General features: G+C 43.8%; 1 protein-coding gene across 3 annotated transcripts in view; it reads right to left on the bottom strand.

Annotated features, from left to right (window-relative positions):
* Window positions 1-2,534: 2,534 nt before the first annotated feature.
* LOC1274771 (retinal homeobox protein Rx) overlaps window positions 2,535-21,843 on the bottom strand; it is a 45,175-nt gene continuing 25,866 nt past the window's right edge. For all 3 annotated transcript variants that reach the window (XM_061644903.1, XM_313972.4, XM_061644902.1), the window contains 2 exons: window positions 4,326-4,491; window positions 2,535-3,880 (listed from right to left, as the gene is read on the bottom strand). In XM_061644903.1, the coding sequence (XP_061500887.1) occupies window positions 3,132-3,880; window positions 4,326-4,491 (915 nt within the window). In that variant the 3' untranslated portion in view covers window positions 2,535-3,131. The remainder of the gene's footprint in view (window positions 3,881-4,325; window positions 4,492-21,843) is intronic.

Here is a 21,843-nt window from a genome sequence, read left to right on the forward strand (position 1 = left end):
ACATCTGAATATCATCGATATTTTGTTTGAGAAGTACTAAATAGGTACATAAATCAATTAGAATCATGCATTTTAGCATTATTATCATAACAATGGGTCACAACTGCGCCAAATAGCTGTTTGTTTACGCTTTTTCACGAACGTCAAATTTTGTCAAATTTTGTCAACTTTTGTCAATTTTTTTTCTGGCTGCTCCAGGTTACAAAGTTTTGACAAAAGCTCAAAAAAGTGACAAAAGCTCACATTTTGAAAAATTTGTCAGCATTTTGTCACTCCCATGGCCTTTCGCTTATACGTTGGGCTGACTATCCTGCTATGGGGGGAAATAAATTAGTCACTGAAAAACCAACCCCACAAGTGGATCTAGGCAGGCCTTGACCGACAACGGTTGTTGAGCCAAAAAAAAGTAGAAGAAAAAGTTTGTTGTGTGTATTTGTATGGAGTAGTCATTGGCAAAATGATTATTTCCACTGAACGCGAAAGAAATAGTTCGCTCAGTAAAAATAACCGAGTGCGACTGGTATTATTAATTTTTTGAAAGCTTTCGGATTCGTCCCACGGATTCGATTAATGAAACGTTTCACTTAATTGATTCAATCATTTATCTTAAAAATGGACAATGCATTTATCTTAAACATTGTGAGCACGATTCATAAATGTATAGCAATACATCAATAAATCGTAGAACAAGAAAAATAATATCGGGAAACGCAAGGGAAACGTTGCAAGGATTAATTAACAGCTTGCCTGTGCGCAATCAAACACTAAACGACACGTTCGAACTAGTGATGGGTAATTCCGATTTTTTTCCGGAGTCGGATCGATCCGACTCCGGTACACATCGGAGTCAAACCCGAAGTTAAATGCTACATGGAATTTCTAATTCATCTATTTCACACTCAGAGAGCAGTGCAGGCGGTCCCCAAGATACACGGTTAATGGGGATCTAAAACGACCCCAAAATATCGCGTATCTTGAATTTCCGCGTAAGTCGAATCTCGTTATTTCCAGCCTAAATATCACTAATTTTCATATAATGTTTCAATTAGAGAGTGGTTTTAGCCACTTTATTGATTATTTGATATAATTCCGACTGAATTTAACAGTTATAATTCTTTTGAAATGATTTTAAATATTTGATCAAAAGGGAAATTATTTGGCATTTGACAATTGATATGTCTAATCAGTACAATTTGCTCAAAGTACTATCAAATTTAGAAAACTGCGTATCTCCAAATCCGCGTATAAGAGGTACCGTGTATGTCGAGGACTACCTGTATTTCACTACACATTCTTACCGTGCGGCCAGACGAGGTGAAATATACAGCGAAATGAACTATTTGACAGGTAAAGGGTTGGGGGAGATACAACATCCACTTTCGAAAATCACTTAAAAATAGTATCTTATTAAGCGGAACATTTACAAATGGAAAGAAATGATGAACTGTTAACTGAAAATTAACGAAATACTTGATATTGAAGTTTTTTAAAGGATTTAGTTGCGATTTTGTACACGTTATTTGTTTACATTGCACATCAGCTGTGATGCGTTATCTCACTGATATTTCACCTGTCACATAGTTCATTTCGCTGTATTTTTCACCTCGTCTGGCGTTGCGGTTAAATAAAGTGGTAATTTTATCAACAGAATATAACAATTAAAACGGTTTCTATTTGTTTTTTTTTTTCTTCAAAACAATGTTGTACACCATAGTTGTATTAATCAGTGAGTAATCGTATATTAATTTTGATAAATAAATCATGCATATCAAATACCAGCCAATTCCGTGCTACAGACCTCAAGACGCAAGACGTAACTTGTCTATCATATGCTTAAGCCCCGTATGGTCCTTAGCCTCCATACACAGGACAGACTATTCTGCAATGGGTACAAAATTTAGTCACAGACAACCAAGCGTATTAGTCGCTAAGCTAGGTCTAGACCGACTACGATTGTTATCACCTTCTGCTGACCACGATACCATTCCTCTGTTAACAACGATTAGACAAAAGGTACTTGACTTCAATCGCTTCTCCTCTCGCTCATGAAGTGCAAAGAAAGGCGCAGCTTGATGAAATAATTAAAGCAATAAAATGGTAATGATTGTTTGCCTGTGTACTGATCGATACCAAATTCAAATCTACCATGCTCAAGTCTCAAATAAAGCTGTTTGAACATTACTAGAAGCATTGGCTGACTGATAGAGGTGAAACAAGGAACAAGAGTTTCGGTAAACTAATCGATGCTGTTGGCCAACGATTCTGTACGATATTGTTATTTAGGTCGTGGAGGGATCAACATACTCTAGAATACGGACAAAAAGTTTACTTACAACTCGAGAGACCTGAAATGTATGACGTAAAGTTGTTCGGATAATACGCAACTGCTCTTCCGGTGTTATTTTCGAAACAAATGCTTTATTTCCCATTCTTCCTCCTCGAAACGCTGTACCGATTGCGTTGTATTCTTAAATAAGCCAAAAGTGTTATCTTTTTTTTATCTTGTTTAAAAAAACAGCACCCTTCAACAGTTGGTTGTTATTGTTGTTTGTTTTTGTGTTTTTTGTTGTTGTCTCCTGATGTCATCCTCGCAAGCGCTGCGGTATCGTGGGTGTGTGCGTTCTAAAAATTGGCTACATTAAATTATGCCTACAGGGATGCTCGTAAACGCAAGCCAAAATCTGCAATTAAACATATTTACAGCTCCTCCATTCAATGGTTTGGTGGCTTTTCTAACGCTATTTCTTGAAGTGTATTGGTTTCGTTTTATCTTCGCAAAGCTTTCATTTGCCCTAACCACTGCATAATCGCTAACACAATTTGCTTGCCGGAAAGGAAATTTGTGTCACGTCTTAATTTTCCTTAGTATTTAAGCTGTGAAAAATTATTTCCAACTATGTGTACACATATTTACAAAACATAAAACATACATTCACACAAACGAACTCCACCTTACTGATCACATATTAATTTACTCCTGCTCCGGGTAAGTCCTACGTTAGCCTATCTTAATCGGTGAAGGGTTTAGAACAAGTTTGTTTAAGTTAGATTTCGCTTATCGTTATGTACAAAGGGTACACATGAACAATCATCGTAGCGTTAATCATAGATAGTTTAAATAGCTCAATATATTACACCATCGTTGTCATGCCTTTGCTCAGATTTTCCAGATGTTCCTTCGCTTTGATGCGCAATGTCGCGATGGAGTTGGTGCGCATATCCGACGAATGGTGATGATTGACCGTCATATTGAGTGCGGCCGAGGAGGGCGTGCTAGATGCGGCCGTATTTGGGCCCGCTTTGGACGTGTCAGCGGACCCGGGTGTGTCACTCTCCGAGCCAGGATCGATCGGGGTCAACTTGGAGGCCATCTTTAACCCCGTCGGCGAGGGTGAGTTGGGGCTGAGCGATTGCAGGTGTCCTTGTGAGCCGGTCGTCGCACCCGGAGGTGGAGACCGTAGCCCCGGCGGTGTCAGGGAGAGGTTTTGGGGCGATGCAACGGGTATGGTGATGGGTGTGGATCCGGCAGTGGGTGGCAATGGAGGTGGTTGCGATCCGGTCAGACTTCCCAACGGGCCAGCCTCCAGCGGTGAATGGCGCGGTGTTAGTGGACCATGCGGGCCCGGAGGCGGTTGATGAGGCATTGAGAGGTTCTGCGGACCTCCGAGCGAGCCGTTAACGTGGGGCGGCGAAAGTCGCATGCTACCGGCGGTCATTTGGGGGGACGTCATGGCGGCCATGCTCTGGGGCGAGATGCGCAGATTCTGTGGTCCGTTCGGGTGTCCCAGCCCCAGGTTGGTCATGCCGAGGTTGGACGGATTGAGGCTGAGCGGAGGAGTCAGGTAGCTCGGGTAGACTCCTTGCGGGTGCGACAGGAACCCTACAAAACGCCGAAAACCCGTAAGAATGAATTACTTTTAAAACAGTGCTGTTAAGTTGGCGAAACGATCAACAAGAGTGGCGAAGTGTTGAGAGTAAAATGTCCAGTTTTATTGAAATTTGTCTCATTTTTGACATCATTTCGACAGCGTACGAGTTAGTCGTCTGCTTAAGAATAGCTTTTTAAAACTAAATTGTAACTAAATCGTAAAATTGATGTTTAGGTTTCCCTGCATATTCTAAAACCTTGATACTAGCTCGTAGTTGGATGCGCTATGAATGTCACTAGTAACTTAAATCACACAAAGTACCCATTCAAGCTGAACATTACATTACTTTGATAACAATTTGCAAAGAAAAACGTATCCCTCCTACTAGTGCAAGACGTCTCACTCATTCTAATAGCTTAAGCGCGCCCGACCACAAAATTGCCGTTAGATAGTTACCTGGTAGGGCGGACAGCAGCGGCGGGGAGAGCCATGGATCGACCGGAAGGTTGCCACCGTTGCAGGACAATCGGTGCGGGAGCTGGGAGAAGTGTGACAACCCTAGCCGCAAGCTTTCCGACTTCTCCTGGCGGCGCCATTTCGCTCGTCGATTTTGAAACCATACCTGTGTTGGATCGGAAGAAAAAGAAAAACCCGTGCAAACGGCGTTAGTAAGGTGGGAAAATTAATGAAATTATTTTTCATTTATGAGCGTTTAATTGCATTTTCTCAAGCGCGCCTCTCCCTTGCACGGACGGAGAATAGGGGACAGACTAAAAAAAAAAAAACAAACATGAACCACACCCTGATCGACTGTAAATTTCTTAAGAAAAGCTCCGGTACCATGCTTTCCGACTCCTTCCCTGCGCTGCAAGATGATTATGAAAAGCGCAAAGAATGGTTAATTACTTGATTTTTCCGCTCCTTCGTAGACAGTGGGATAAAAACCGTCATCTGGCATAAATGGCGGAAATAATGGTGCAAAATTTGTGTGTGTCTGCGTGAGCATAGGCTGGAAAAGTACTGGGAATAAGGAAAGCATTTAATAATTTGTCGCACAAGACTGGAGCAGAGAAGCAAGAAGAAGTAAAACAGCAGACAACAGCTTAATTTTAATTATGAAACAAGCATCTCCCGAAACGACTGGAAAGCAAATGAGATTATTTTTTAATCCTTGCTTTTTAGACGAAAAACACGTCCAACAAAACTCTTGGAAAGAGAGTCAGAAAGCAAAACTATTGCCATCTTTCATTCAGCCAGTTAGCAGAGGGATGGTAGCAGAAATGTAATTAGTTCGCCATTTTCTTCCATCGTTGCATTTGCTTCGCTAAAAAAGCGATGCAATGCAGCAAGAAAAAAGGATCCAAAGCAGACAGTTCCATAACAGCACCGGGGCTCTTCAGTTTCAGTCCAGTACAGGAACGTTAGCCTTCTTCAACGTGCACTGTTCAGCCCGCTAAGCAATGCAAATTAAAACTAAATTAATTCCATGAATTAAATAATTAATTTAACCATCACAAATTCGCAACGCCCGACGCGACAGGAAAACGGATGGCTACGCGAACGGATGGGTATCGATCGGGCGGTGGTATGGGTGTTGGAGCCTGGGCTACGGCAGCGCTATAAGTATCTTTTCCTTTTGCTTCGCCGGTGGAGACATTTACTGGTGGAATCGCGTCTCGTTCGACAGCCGCCGCCTTCTCGTCGCTATTTTGTCACCCACGCTCTGGGCCTGTTCGAAAGCGCCCTAATTAGTGCCGGTAAGTAATTGGTTTCTCGGCTGAGCATTTTCCCATGAGGAATTGGTGGTCGCCGAACGTGGCGAGCCTGTTGCCGATTCCTTTGTGCCGTTGGGAAACGGGGAAAAGGAATCTGTCAATTAGGCGAGCTAGGCCGCGGATGGTGCGAGCTGCCACAATCTCGCCGTTCCAGAAATACTCGGACCGCGGCTGTATGACAGTGTCACCATTTTGTTGTTTGTGTGTGTGTGTGTGCGTGGCATGTTGCGTTTCGCGATGGACGCCAATTACCGGCACGCGGGATCGGTGAATCGGGAATCGGATGATGATGGAATGATGGCGTTCGGGCTCATTAGCGCTTTGTGGCATCTAATTGCTTGACTAATCCAATCAATTAATCTAGCAATTTGCCGCCATCACTGTTTCAGGACGGTTTGACGGTGTATTTGGGACATGGGTGCCTCTTCTAATCTTGGTGCAAAACTTCAGCTTCCAAAGGCAGCTGTATTAAATCTGTTGTGTGATGGTTTTCTGTGTGCAAACTGTAAGTTTTTCACTACAGCACTACCACGTATAGCAATATTTTTCCCTTGAAAGAAACCAGATGCCAAGCTTGCCAAGTTTTTCTTCCCGTTTGCTCTCCGACTCACCGACCGCATGGCGTCATGTTGCTTGATTTCACGTTTGTCACGTCTGTTGGTGACAGCTTTTTTGCAGGAAAGAAAATTGGCTTCACTTCTTGTTACCAGATTTGCATGGCGACGTTTGGTACCGTTGGGCGGTAAGACGTTCGCTGTTGTCGCTTCTTTAATTAAATGCTTAAATTCGGCACGATATTGCTACGAATACATTTTTTTCGATTTTCAGGTACAAACGCTAAATTGAAACATTTGAAAATGTAATCGAATGAAATAATTATCATATTTTTAGAGCTAAATTAGTCTTTTTCTGCAAAAAGGGACTATTCAACGTTTGAACGCGACTATTTCTAAGCTTTGATTGTAATTTTCAGCCGTACCGGCGAACTCGTTCGTTCCTGGGAACGTTCGCAGCGACGCTCATTTTCACTCATTTCATAGCCCTCTAGATCAAAAATTAGAAAACCGTTTAGATTTTGTACTGGCCAACCTAGCGGTACAACCCTGTCCACTCATGAGCGACGAATGTTTCTCGTCGAACGAGTTCGCCGGTATGGCTGTTTATTAGAAGCGAACCGATCCGTAAAACAAACGAAAAGATAAAAATTAAAGCATAAAGCATTTGACGTGTTTCTTCTAATCAAACAACAAACACGGCAAAATTGAAAATAGACCACCAAATTATTAAAACGGTACAGGTCCATTTCCTGCGCAATACCAACCGTTCCCGATAACTTTGCTACAGGTATGGAACCGCAAAATAATTCCAATCGCACACAAATCTTCATTTCCCTCGCATGCATAGGCCAAATCAAATTGAGAGGTGCCAACAAAACTGAAATACTGATTCCTCCCCTTCCCCATACAGCTCGTCGTCCTCTGCGATCTCTGCATTGATATCTGAGCTTGGAGTCTGATTGCTGTCAACTATCAACCGGCGTCAAGCGTTCCATTTGCACAATCTACCAACCCGGCCCCCTTCGCACGCCATCCCAGCCCAAAAGGGGGGTACGTCTCGTTTGGGTACACTGTGATTTAGTTTAATTAAAATGCTGTGTAAATACTGATCGAAAAGTTTTAATTACATTTGCATAATAGTTTCGCTCCGAGAGCGCACGGCGAGCCGGGATCGTTTCAACGCTGAACCGCTCGACAATGCTCAATGGAAGTTTGGGGGCGAGTATGTAGCGAGTGGATGAAATGGAAGGGATGCGTGTAGAGAAAATCTCCGCAAATCAAACTATCCCTTTCGGGCCGGATCAGACCAAATACAACTCAATTCGGTCCGAAAACCCTCAAACGCACACGTACGTACGTGCACCGCACACAAATCTCGACCTAAACCTAAACTGACTCTTCAAATTGACGTGAATGTCGGCATAGAGGAGGTGCATGGGGGGCCACTCTAGGTTGGAAATGTATTTCATTTCACGTTTGCAGAAAATGGAAAACGCTTTTGAATGCTAGTTCCGGTGAGGTGGGGCAGGCGAAAGGGTTAGCCAGCTTGTTGACCCCCTTCCCCTAACGCTTCTCCTAAATCCGGTGGATAGCGAACTGAAACGAAAATTGCAAAACAATAACACACACACACACGCGTGTTGTTTTTGTTGTGCTCTTTTTCGTCTTTGTCGGGATTCGACAGCAGCGAGCAAGCGACATCGCTAAAACTATTCAACTCATGTACATACCCTGTATTGGGATGAAATTTGACAGGGAGAGAGAGAAAGAGGAAAGCATACCCTGCGTGAGCAAGCAAACTAAATAATTTCCTCGGTAAACGAGTTCGATCATAGCAGAGGCCGTCCGTCGGTATGTATTTCCGATGTACAAAGCTTTCTATTCTATGTCGGCGGCTTCGTTGTCGTGGTTAGGGTTTAAAATCAATTTTAACTACAAATCATCCACAAAACTGTGTTTGTACTGTTTCTGGGAAGTGTGTGGAGCACTTGTAGGATTAGATTATCAAAATATTCGATTTCAAACGTATCCGCTGGTGGCAAGCGCACCAACAATCGCCATTGTATTTTAGTGAAGAAAACACACCGTACGCACAACAAAACACGTCCCCGGTACGGCAACGAGCCCCAACTAGAAGGACGACGATGGCTTGAGTTTGAAATTCGTCGCTCCCCAAAACGAACCCGAAACCCAAACCTTCACATCGGTAGATTCAATTAAAATGGTTATTTCATGCCATAGTTTCAATTACGGACGGGTTTGTTCTGCTCTGGGCTGTCAGCGACGCGTTCGATTGGTTTTCAGCATGCGTCGTGGAATAAATGATGCTTGTGGCTACATTTCTTACCTAAAAAAAATTGAATGGTACGGAGAGAGGGAACACAACGATTAAAAAAAACCTCAAGCAAAAGCGCATCCCCCGAGTGAGAGCAAACTCATTTCGTTTGGGCCGGCCATGTTTGTTTCGGCATTTTGGAGGCCTTTTGGCGGAGTAGTGTATTTTTTATTTTTTCCTTTTTTTTTATTCACCAAAAATGACTTCCCCCAGCTTATTCCATGCATCGGTTTCCGTTGCCATTCGGTCGTATCAGTGTGAGATTGTGGAAGCTAAACATAGACACACTCACAAAAAAATCCAAACCATGTCCATCCGTGCGGTGTCCCCGAGGGGAAACGAAAAAGCTCTCGTTTCTAAAAATTTCAAGCCAGTTCCGGTTCCGGAGACCACCGGTACCTACGCTATTGATGTTTATTGCATCAAGCGTGTCCATTTTTGTCAACATTCATGTCACGATCCCATGAGTTTGCGAGGAAGGGGGGAGGGTCTCCGACCCCTAAAGTGGACCAAAAATTCATTTGCCATCCATCAGCACTTTTATTTCCAATTTCGTCTGCGGCAGTGTACGTGTGTACCCTTTTAGGTGCACGCACACGCACAGCAAACGGTTCCATTTCATCTTTCACTCGTTCAATTCGCTCTCCTTGCGGGGGTTGTGTCGTGTTTTTGTTTTATTTTTATGTTGTTTGTGTTGAACCGTTTAGCGAAACGCTAGCAGAGTATTGTATCGAAGGTTGGTTTTTGTTGTGCTCATCTCCATCTAAGCTTCCCGAAACCAATCAGCTTCAAACAAGTCCAGTATCTAGTCGATTCCAATATCGGTTCCGCCATTGAAGCATTGTTTTTCCCTATGGTCCCTTGTTTCGGATTACGTTTTTTTTTATCAGAACCTACCAGCTGGATTGCAATCGAATCGACATTTTCATCGTTACGGACCAGCAGCAGGACGGTGCGAGGGTAGTGTATTGCGTGAGATGGGCTCTTTACCTTGCATCACAAAGCAATAAGGGCAGTTGACGATGAGTCGATCGAACGCCTAAACCTGTGCGTACGTTGAGCATCGCGAAAACGCGCTTTTTCATTGAGCGTGGCTTTGGTTAAATTGGGAAATTTGCGTTTCCTTTTCCGAGATAGGCAGCAGGCGGAACAAGGGACCACTTTGCTGCCCAACCGGGATTTTCATTAGGAGATATTAATCATTCTGCAAGGTGTCGTACGCACCAGAAGGATCAAGGCAAAGCCATTCAAAGAACTTTTACTGAATTGCTGGTATATAGCTCATTTTTTCTACGGCGTTAAACATTACATGAGCTTTTACAAATTGCCATATGTTACATCAGTTTCAAACATACATTAAATACTAATTTCAATAAAATTGCTTTTCAAAATTGCATCAAAACTGATTCTTTATTAGTACGAAGCTTGAGCTGTAGAGTAACGCTTCAAACAAGTCGCTTTCGCATTCCTGAGACAAACGTAATTGCATCTAATTAAGATGTCAAAACAGTCATCCAACCAGAAACAGTCCCTCTTCGCATAAAACATAGCAAATAAAAGATGGCTTCAAATTAATTTTTCGCTCGCAATCAATATCCCATACCGTATAGCTTCACGCACTCTTTCAAACGCATATAATTTCCTTTCCCACAGGTCTCGAACGTACCCGTTGATGTCTCTTGATTCGATACGATTCCATCCTGCTTCAACTGCTCCGCCTGCATCATGCCAATGTAACGGCTTCAAATTACACGCCGTCCTGTCTCATTTTTACTCTCCCCACCGACGGCACTTCAAAAGGACACTAAAGTATCAGCCAGGCGCACGTGTCCTTCGTTTGACATCGACAAGCTGCTGTTTGTCGCACTCGATTTGTTGGTTGGCTAGCGCGCTCCGACCGTGTAAGAGTAAGAACTGTCTGCGCCTTAAGCGAACGGCGTGTACCAACAACTACGCCGACGTCAACATTGGCCATTGGCCCTGCGGCACCGCAGCCGGTGGGAGCAGAATGGTGATACCCTACACTCTGACGTGTAGCGCAAGCAACATCCAGCAAACAAAAGCGTCCGCGGCTTCGAGACCGAGATAATCGAACACCCTGCGCATGCCCTGGGGCCGGTGGTTCTCACACCTCCCCTTGGCGCTAGTATATAAAGGATGTAAAGCGAGTGATGAAAAATCGCAAGAGAGCAAGAAAATGAGAGCAAGAGAGAGCGAAAGAGAGAGGAAGAGTGAAAGAAAGAGAAAGAGAGATAGAGAGAAAGAGCTATGTACGTTGTTGTGGGCCTAAGGATCAAGGCGGAAATTAAAAGCAATTTTACCGCTCAATGACGAACGGTGGCGACAATGGCGACATCTTCCTGCATTAGCCGAGATTCCCCCAAAGCAGAAGGTCATTAGTTACCTTCCTGCAGAAGCGATCGATCTCTGTTGGAGGCAATTGCTTACTGAAATCCCCATGAGACGTTTCGAGGTCAGCCAGATCCAAAGGACCTAAACAGACGAGGAAACGTGAACAGAAATCCCTACTCAGCCGGAGGAGGTCTTGTTAGCGCGGGACCATGTTGTCATCCGCTATTAAATTAGACCACCTTCTCTACTGCTAAGGTAGCGTGAATTACACACGCACACACACACACCCGAAACACGGAACCGTTGACCAAACAGACCGTCCACACGCGCACTCACCAACGCGGGAGTCATAAACAGTTATTAGAGGGTTAATTAAACACTTGCCACGTGACCTGCCAACTCCCGGGACACCACACTGTGCCCTGTCCCTGCCGAGGGTTAAAAAGGCATACCCGAATATGTATGCGTGTGTGTGTATGTGTGTGTATATGAGCAAGCGGATCATGCTTGGTGGCAAAACAGTGGCCCTGGGAATTGTCCGTGGGAAGAAGCGGGGCGGTGGACATAAACAAAGGTGACGGTGACGCCGAAAAAAAGCGGTCGTCAATGCACACGCTCCTATGGCTTGTGGCGTTTATCGCCTCCGGGGACTTGTTTCCTTCAATATGTCACCATGGTGGGACATACCACCACCACCACCACCACTAACCAGTGTTGAAATCTTACTCCTGCCCTAAATGGGAACTCTCCAGCTAATGCGAAACAGCCAAAATTGAACTTTCTGATTCTTGGTCTCGGTCAGATATACTCACTGTGGATGAAATCTGTGCGGTTAGGTGCAGTTCCTTTCCTACTTTTGACTGTTGATTTTTGCCCGACCTTCGGCAGCTGCAAGAAAGCATCGCCAAAGGAAAACTTGTCGCTTTGCTTGCTTGTGTCGAAAGTTTCGGCGTGTGTACGATACGACTCGAAACTGTTTCGAACGCACACTGGAAAAACGGTTTATTTTCACATCTCCGTCCCGGTTAGATCTGCGAAAACGATGCGGAAAAGCTCGTGACAGACACCGGGTTAGGGCAACACTGGATGGTTAAAAACATTGCTCTGTGCCGTGCGCTAGGTAGCCGAACGTCTTTGGTGGAAAAAAGCGCCGAAAGGAAACAAGATTTCCCGCGTCTACCGGGGTTTCGACCGGATTAGGACCAAAGAAGCAGTGTTTTCTTTCGCCATTGCACCTAAGGACAAAATAGTTGCTGGTGTGAGCTGCAAATGCACAACCGAAAGGATGCGACATCTGAAATGCGAACAATCGTGCGTAAGAATCACCTTTTTGATTTTGTCCTCGAACTGTGTGCAGTTGTTAATTGTAGGAAAACTCAGACCCAAGGGCCGGGGCCCGCTCGAGCGGATGAGCATCTCCGATGAAAGTCTTGATGCTGCTGACCGTTTGCCGGGCGTTTTTCGGCACGCACACACAAAGGCCTGGGAAAATGGTGTCTCACACTTGAGCAGCTAAAATTAAACTGTCAAATGCAAATGTTGGGATGGAGCTCCCAGCCTTCCTTTCAAGCACCGCCCAGAGGACACTCGCAAGGCGTATGATATTGATTGTTATCGTACAGTTTTGATCTTTCACACGCAACGAAACCAAAGGGAAACACCGACGGACGGAACGGATGTTGTTTCTTTTTGCCCCAGATTGATTATTGTTGCCCTCTTCATGCAGGGAAGATGAGAACTTTAGATGATGAGGTTAAGAGCCTGTGTTGCCATGTGCAACTGAGACTGCAATGAGACTTTTGATTCTTTGTACAAATGCGATCGGAATGAAAAGCATACCAGTAAAGTATGATTTTTATTTGTTGATTTCGACTTTTCTATAACTTAAAATTGAGTAATGGTAAATTTAAAAAAAAACCTATGTGTATTATACCATATAATTTTTTGAGTTATAAAGTATTATGATTTAAAATATGAACGAACGGAAAGTTTATTGACATCTCAGTTTCGTATTCTTATTGAACAAGGGTCTAATTAAAATCATGCTTTACCCTTTCCTGTGTTCTTATTGCCCAAACATGCACACACAAATCACACAATACAAGATCATATGAGGAGTACGTATCATCATCAACATGTTTACACTTTCCCCTCCCATCAAATGAGGCCTACATTACCCCTTATTACCCTCCAAAAAGCCAGTGTAACTATAATGCCTGCGCTTCTCCTTTGCTAATGGTTTACTTTGAGCAGCAGTTTGGTCGACAAGAGCTTTACCCCAGACCCAAATGACGGTGCACTTCTGAAGTGTGATCGGAAAGGTGCGATAAATGGTGATTATGCGAAGGTGACATGTAACGCAGGATATTTAACAACAATACAACACTAGAAAAAAAAAAGAAACACAAAACATCAACAACGACAACAAAACGAACTGAACAACAAGGACAAAAACGTCATTTTTTTTGCTACAACACAAAACCCCCTGCACAAGCATTAGCTTGTGTGTATTTTTGTGACAGGAAACACCCTTGTGTTGTAGAGAGAGCGATAGATATAGAGAAAGAGAGCAAAACAAGAACGTTGTTGCTGCAGTTTTAATGCTGGAGTGCGAATACAACGGAATACCCTGAAGGACGAAGAATGGGATAGAAAAGCGAAGCAACCCAAAGTGGTTTCGATAAAGATCCTTTCGTTTCGGCGGAACGGGCTGTTTATCTACCGATGCATTCTGGCAATTACGGTCTAATGAACTTGAATAGAAATAGGTAAGTAGCGAAAATGGTGATCTATGTTTTATGCTTCAAAACAAGTTCGGACACCCTACTTTTAGCCCCGAAAAAAGGTTTATTGCTAATTGTGTATAAATTAGAAATTACGAATCATTTCATTTCCAAATGGTTGCTATTACTTTTCATCTATTTCAGAAAATACTCGCAGAACATAACGCAAGTCTCATATGTCAATATTCACGTACAAATTGCAATTTCTAGCACACTCCAAAATCGGTACAAAATAAGGGCAAACAAAGCTGCTACCTCTTCTATCCGTCAAACGTTGCTTCCATTGTTTGGTGAGAGTCCACTCGAATGTAAAGCACACTTGATCCTCTGTTTATTCCACTCATACCTTTCCATATGTTTCCACCAGTCAGCCCAGGATTCTAACCTCTTCATCCAAGCACGAGGAACATATGAGAGCCCTCCTTTTGAAGACGAGTGCGCTAAACTAATTAAACTCTTGACGCATGTGTGTGTGTTGAACTACCCCTACCCCGTACAAGGCCCTGACGGGTTGCTCGTGTCCAACGTTCGGAAGAGGCACAGCCCGACAAGATGAGACGGAAAAGCAAAATCAGGGAATCCGTTTCATGACTGCAATCTGAGCTGACTGTCTGAGAAGCTGAGATGAGTGTGTTGCATCATTTGGACAGCGCGTATAGCGATGGTTGGAAAAGCCGCTACCGTCGGCATCGTTTTGGGGTAACTGGAGACGCTTGTGCCCGAAGGACAATGTTCCGCATTGCCGCCATTCACGATCACATGCCGTGCCGTGCGTCGTGGTAAATAATTAGCGCATGGGGCGGCTTAGCTTCAAATGGCGCATAGCCAGCTGGCGGTACGGGTAGCGCGGTTTGTCCAGTTGTGAGAAAAGCGGTACGTTTGACATCATCTTTATCCGTGTAGCGTGCTGGCGATCGATGGCTTTCATGTTTACCGCCGTCATGAAACAGAACGAGCTATTTTGTTAGTTTTCCTATTTTAAATTGCTATTTTAACGCATTCAGTTGACAGTTTATACAAATGAATCAAGATATTTGCTCTTGTGAAACAATATCACTCTTTTCCAGCTATAATAAACGAGCAAACAATGAATAAAATGGCAAATCATCATCAGTGCATATCATTGATCATTCGATTGCTACGACCTTGGGCGTCCTCCCGGCCACAGCAGGATTCGCAACATTGATGTTTATTATAGCCAAGCGCTGGGAATTTGGCAAAATGTTTGTGACGGGCTGTCGTGAAGATGCAGAAGAAAAAAACATATAATCGTTTATATGGGTTTTTTCTTCCTCCCATTTACTCCTGCATTGTCTGAAGACAGGCCACCACAACCAACAAAGGGTGTGCGATAGCGAGGTGTGAGTGTTTTTTTTCTCTTTTCGAACCTAATGGAGCATTCGGTTGTTTCGGTTATTTGGGAACAGTGCGGTTTGCAGTAAGCTCGGTTAAGAACCGAGAAAAATCGGTTTTACGCATGGTTCGCTTTAATTGTGCACTCAATTTATCATTGTGATCCGTGGCAAAATGTTGTCACCTGGGACGGCTGCTCACTACCCGGGCAGGGAATTATGAGAATTATTTTTCCTTTTGCTTATCAAGAAAGTAACATGGTTAATCAAATACGCTGGGGTTGCTTAATTTGCGTTCAATAAGTAAATGTTTAGAAAGGGACAAACTATACACAATAATGAAACCATTGCAAATGTAATATTGTAATAAGATACGCTGTGTGAACGCTTGAACAGTTCGATTCATTCTGCTTCATTTCCATGCTGCGTAGAAATTTCCCCCGTGCTCCCAGCACAAGCCAGCCCAATCTAACAAATCCCAAAAACAAAGAATCTCTCCCCCTCTGATGAAGTGACAGCGAACGTAGGGGTGAGTTTAATAATTGTCAAATTATTTGCTAAGTACCAAACAAAACCCATTCCAGCGCCGGTTGTGTATCGCGCTTAAAGTAAACACACCTTCGTGGCTGTTTCTTCTTGATTTTCCACCCTATCGTGCGGGTGGCAGTCGTGCGACGGTGGCATCGAATGCCATACGTCCCTTGCGGCGGCAGCACCTAAAACCACTTTGAACTTCACCCATCCGAGAAGAACGGTTCATGATGATGATGATGATGATGATGATGCTGATGTTCATTTTGTCGCCTCCTCGCTTCTTCGTCTGCTGTTCGATTTTCCCGGCGCTTCAGCGAGCGACAAAATGCAAGCAAAAAAAGGCAGATTTTCCTCCAACACTTTGACCCTCGGGTAGAAAAACCTATTGCAGATTTTTTTGTTGTTGCTCGATTCACCTTTTCTCGCGTGCCTTTCAGTTTTATCGAAACGATATCTCTTAAGGCCATTTAATCGAAAGACTAAGGGAAGGTGAGCGGGAGCGTGAAAGAGGAGGAGGGCGAGGAGGAAGAGGTGGGATGAAAATAAATTTCAATTTCATCCCCGTTCGAATACGAAAACAAACAGTGGAAAACGGAACCACTGAAGCGTAAAACAAGGGATACGCCAAGACTGGGGGTGAAACGGTCATCCGCTTTTCTTGGCGCATAAAAGCAAGAGGGTGACTCGCAACGCTTCCTGGCAGCAGCAGCAGCAGCAGAAGGAGGCAGACAAAGCGCGGCCCAAGCGAGGGTGCGAAGGATCCGTAGCGAAGTGTACCGATCCGGAATGGAATGAAACCGTTTGATTCGATGTGGCTTTTGCTGACGGCACGCTCGCACCTTCACCGTGCGAGGAAGCGCGCAAAAAGGACACATCAAATGAACTCCCGGTGCATACTGCACAGCACGTGGCGGCGGAATGTGCTGACAGGTGATGGTGGTGGTGGTGGTGGTGGTTGGGATTGATTAAAAAACTATTTGACACAGCCCAGCTCGCGGAGCAGGCGCAAAGGTGGGTGGTGAGCCATTGCGATCGCAAATTGAGTGGTAAATTGATTTTTAATGAGGTAATAAGGGCTCGAAAACAATGACTCTCTTGAATTGGATGGGCTCGGGAGTTTGAATTGTGCTTCATTTTGCATATTAGATCGGAATAGTCACGGCCCTGCCGTAAGCTGGGAGGAGTGTTTTAATAAATTAACGGCCGTACGAGTGAATGCTAATGGTTCGATTGGAGTTAACTTAATTTATTCAATTTGCAGTGCAGAGCAGAATAATGAAGAAGGCTCAGTTATGTAGTGTCGTGTGCTGGACAAAGGAATGAAAATATCTATTTTGAATTAAATTCAACACCACTTCCGAAATTTGAATGCGATATTATGTGGATTTGTTATTCGATTTCAATTGTAGGATGTCACAACTTATTGAAGAATTAATTATTTAGAGTGGTACATGTTAAGCTTATTAATAATATCATTTCAATCATAAGTCGTTAGCTTATTTTGTTCTCGTAAAAACACCCAAAACAAGCAAAAACAAGCATCAAACATCAAACAAATAGATATTCAGAACAAGTCAAATAACCTAAAATAATTCATTATCATGTTGAATGTAACGATGAATTCGTTTAAATAAAGTTCTTTAAAGGCGTTCCACACCGTAAACCACGAGCCCAGTCCGCCAGTCGGTTAGCCATCGGGGGCAGAGTGCAACAATTATTTGCCAAACTCTTCCACGTGCGTTCCATTTAAACATCATCGCATCGACCACCGGAAATGACAGCTGGTGGAGCCGAGTTAAACGGAGCTGATAATTCGCGCTTTAACGCTGTGGAGTCGATTTTTCAAGCTCAACACACACATACACACGTACAGACGCACAAATGCTGCCACGTGTTATGCTGCGGATTTGCTGCGTTGATGTTTGGCTACGCCATCGGCGCGAGCGATTAAATTGAATGATGCGCAGGCCCCAAAAACGGAAGCCCGCACTCAGAGGGGGGGGGGGGAGACCATACCGGCTAAATTACGTCACGGGCGTGCAATAGCTGGGAAGGCAACCGTAGGTCGATTTCCGTTTTCCGGGAGGTCAAAACGAAAGGCCCGGAGGTGGTAACCCGAGGCATAATGAAATTAAAATCCATAGCTTCTTAGCAGCGCTGTGTAGCGCGATGCGTGCTTGTGTATGATGTTGCTGCAGCTTTTGTCTAAGCTCCTACTATTTTGCGGGTGGGGCAGTATTAAAGAAACCCGCCTGCTTTTGTGTCGGATTTATGGTTAAGATCTTGATTTTGTTGTTGCTGTTGTTCCTATTATTGTTGTTGTTGTCTTTGGTTTAATTTCAGACAGCTGTGTTTTGCATTGGAAAACCATAAAACTGGCGCGGCGCGTTTTTAAGCCCTTTTTTTTGGTAATTGTGCGTATGGTTTTCTCTTCCTTCAAACAGTCATCCTGCGCGGTGATTGATGTTTGTTTACGCGATTGTTTGCCGTGTCTTCGTGTTGGCAGTGTTGTTCATTATATTCCTTTTCTCCATGATCAATGGGTTCGTACAAAGTAGACGATCGTTTTATTATGTCGTTGTGATGGAAGAGAAAAAAGGAAGGTAAAACAACAAAAAACACACACACAAAACCACCAAGCTTTCCCTGCTACCGTAAGATAGATTAGCACAAAGAGCCGACTCGGCCCGAGATTGAATGGCGACCGGTAACAAGGGCGGTAATTTGCAGAATTTTATTTAATTAGGGGTTCTAGATGAGGGGCATGTTCTTTGTTTGTCGATTAAATACTTAACCCCTTTAGCGATTTGGGAAGGGCACTCAGCTATGTGTGCACGAGCATTCGCCAAGTGAGGTATACAATCGCGCGTCATGAAGGATCGGGCCAGGTGCTGCACTGCGTGCATCAAGTAAAACAACGTTCTCCATGTTGCTTGCGTTTCAGTTCACAATGTCAAAAGTCAACCATGGTGACACACTTTGACTACGGTCGCAACCAATCAGAATGCTTTCTTACGTTGTGTTAGAGGGCTTTCAATTAGTCCTTTGCACAATGCCATCATAAAGCTGGTTAGTTGTGGATACAGACATTTTGCACAGCACTCAACAACACACGAGAAAACAGGGCCGCTACCTCTGCTGTGATTGTGATAAATTTACACTTCATTTTATCCAAATGAACCAAAACCGGAGAAAAAACAACTGCTAACCCATCCATTGGTAATTTGCTATAATGTGGGAACGATAATCGTTTCCTCAAACAAACAGGCACGGTTCCAAGGCGCCATAAGCGTAAGCGCTGTACCCGAGCCCCCGGGTGGCCGTGAATTAAAGTATCCCATAACCTACAATTTCCTTCCGAGCTGCGATAATTCATTCCGTCACGTTTAGCAGAAGAACAGAGGGGATCAAAATTGGCGTGTAGAAAGAATCTAGGATTTGTTCTGCGCAGAGAAGCAAACAAACAAAGCTTCGGAACTGCGCCGCCCGTACTGTTTGGTGGAGGCATGTTCGGGGCGACCCAAAGAAAAGGGTCCAAGTGCGCTCGCAATGAGCAGGTTAATTGAATTATAACATCGTGGGCTTGACGCGGCCGGCAAATTTGTTTGAAAATGAAGCGAAATTAATAATGAAAGGATTTCATTTAGCGGCAAGTTGTTGTTTTTTTGCTCTTGCTCTTCGGTCCTGAAGCGAAGAGAGGGTAGCATAAATAATAATGCTAACAATAGAAAACGTGATTAGGAAGTAAACCTTTCCGGAAGTGTCTTAATGGAATTTACAAAGATTTGTGTTAAAACAGTTTATGTATAATTTTGACTCGAAACTTTTGTAATTCATACAAAATCAACAGACTTCAAATCAACAAATAGTTGTAAATATTTATCAAACGTAATTTTTTAGATGTTTTTCTTTTTTCAATTTCCTATGTTTCATTAGATTCTTTTTCGATATAGCAAAATAGGTTATCGAAATCCGTTCTTCGTTTGTTAACCCCGTAAACTGTCCTGCACATTACAATAATTCCAGTACACGAAGTTTGGCATGGCCCCATGGCTTACCCAATCGCCAACGCCGTGTTCGCATATGCTGACAATAAAGCTAGCGATAGGAATAAAATATTTATTGCTTTCCTTCATGGGCATTGACAGTACGACAGTACGGTACGAGCTACCGGCAGCCTTCGCCAACGCCAACCGGAGCTCTGTCGCTCCTTGGTAGTAATTCTAATTCATAAATTGGTCCTTTATTTTGTGTGTCCCAAATGTGCTCACATATGAGCGATGGGGACGTGAGTTTTGTTGTTGAAAAAAAAAACCCGCTGCCGACAAAGACCAAAGCGACATGCGTGCGAGAAACCATCCGTTTGCAGCCAGCAGACGAATAAATCTATCAAATTTATTTTCACTTTTATTGTATCCACGCGGGGAACTCCCTCCCCGCAAACGCACGATAACTTTATGTTCGATTTTGTAGAAGTTGTGCAGAAGTTTGCTGTAGAAGACGAAGGGGCCGCCCTTGATGCGATACCAAGCAATAGGCAATAGGCAATGGGAGTTGGGAGGAGTAGCGAACAGTCGTTTCTTCAATTTATTCCCATATTTAATATGGAAATTCATAAAGATAATGCTAATAGTCATAACCGCGTGGCAGGCGGCTGGCTGGTTTCGCTGGGTGGAGAGAGGTTTCCACACCACGCACTCCTCGGAACCTCGAGAACCCTACACACCCCCACTGGGGACTACCTAGCTAATGTGCAATGAGTGGCTTTTTATTATTATTACACCTTCACGCACGAGATGCCTGTTTTTCGAGGGAGCATATTTTTCCAACCTTAACCACCATAATCGACCCAAGTGACTAAAGGACTTTCCTGTGAACGTTGTGACACGATGGTTGTTTTCGTCGCTGCCGTCCACCAGGCACCGATGGACGGTTCGCTAATGAAATCAACAGCCATCCATCCATCAACCTTGTCCCGTGGTCAGTTTGATGGTTAGTCCCCAAAACCCTCACCACCAAACCAAATGTCCCGTTTGGGGTCCGATGTCGTGCTAAATCATAAGTTTCCTTTGGTTCACCCACTGTGCGGACCACAACGGCAATCACCAACTTTTCATATCTCCAGTGAAAGGTTGGTATTGGGGATGATGGCTAGCGAACGGTAAGGGCGGACCGGTTTCTCCATCCCACTCCTGCTGAACCGGAACCTTTGATAAACACGAAAATTAAATTTAATGATTTTTATTACCGAATGATTAGGAGCGAACATACATTCGCATTTGCGTGGTGGGTGCAAAGCGCAGAAAGGTGGAAAGGAAATTCTCGGTCCTAATCGGTGTCGTAAAAAAGCGCTTCACAGCAGGGCGAGGTCCCTTGGGTACAAAGCGTGACAGAAGTGGTAATTGTATTAAAGCTTGATTTTTGTTGTTGCTTTGTGTAGTAATAAGCTTACCACACTCATGAAATTACATACAAATTAGTCATTAATTTCAATATTGTTAAGCATCCTTTCGTGTGCTTAAGTTAAGGAGTAAGACGATACGAAATCATGAAACAGTCACCCAAAGGTGCTGTACATTTGTGAAACGTAGACAATCTTTAGTTGTAATTTCACATGCTTTGATGTTGATAAAAGTTAGGATAGTTTTGAAGGAAGTCCATGCATATGACTCTTACTGTCTCCAAAGCAATCCAAGCTTCTTCACAGACCTCCTGTGGAATTAGTTCAATAAAAAACATGCATAACGTTCCCACCCTCCGGCCAGTCTTGTACTACCCGATTATTGCACGAATGTTTCGTGATTTATGAATAATCATTTGGTACGGCAAAACGAAGATGCTATTGTCCTTTTCGAAGTCAACGTGTTCGCATGCAAGCGTGCACATGGGCACACATTCGTTGGTGGTTGTGGTGGCGCGATCCTCTCCTTCCACATACATGGTAGTATTATGACCGCCGGTCGCAAGTAACTTCCACTGCCGGCATCCGCGGCATCGATTTGTGACCGCTTGCGTATTAAACTCCCATAAAGCGCTAGCGTGTAATAAAACAAAATGACACAGGAAAGTTATATCCTCCATTTGTTACGCTCGCCTGTGCCAGCGAAGCATGCAAAAGCGAACCATTTGGGAGGGAAATGGATGATGGAATTTCGATTTCAAATTGCAACGAACAAAAAAACCGACCCCGGTGTACGTGTGCTTACCTCAAAACATATTATTATTATACTTTTCCTTTTACACACATGCCGCCTCTCTTGACGTTCCCTCTCCCTCCAGGCTGAGA

The sequence above is a fragment of the Anopheles gambiae genome, chromosome 2 (genome assembly GCF_943734735.2).
Source record: "Anopheles gambiae chromosome 2, idAnoGambNW_F1_1, whole genome shotgun sequence".
NCBI classification, from domain to species: Eukaryota; Metazoa; Arthropoda; class Insecta; order Diptera; family Culicidae; genus Anopheles; species Anopheles gambiae.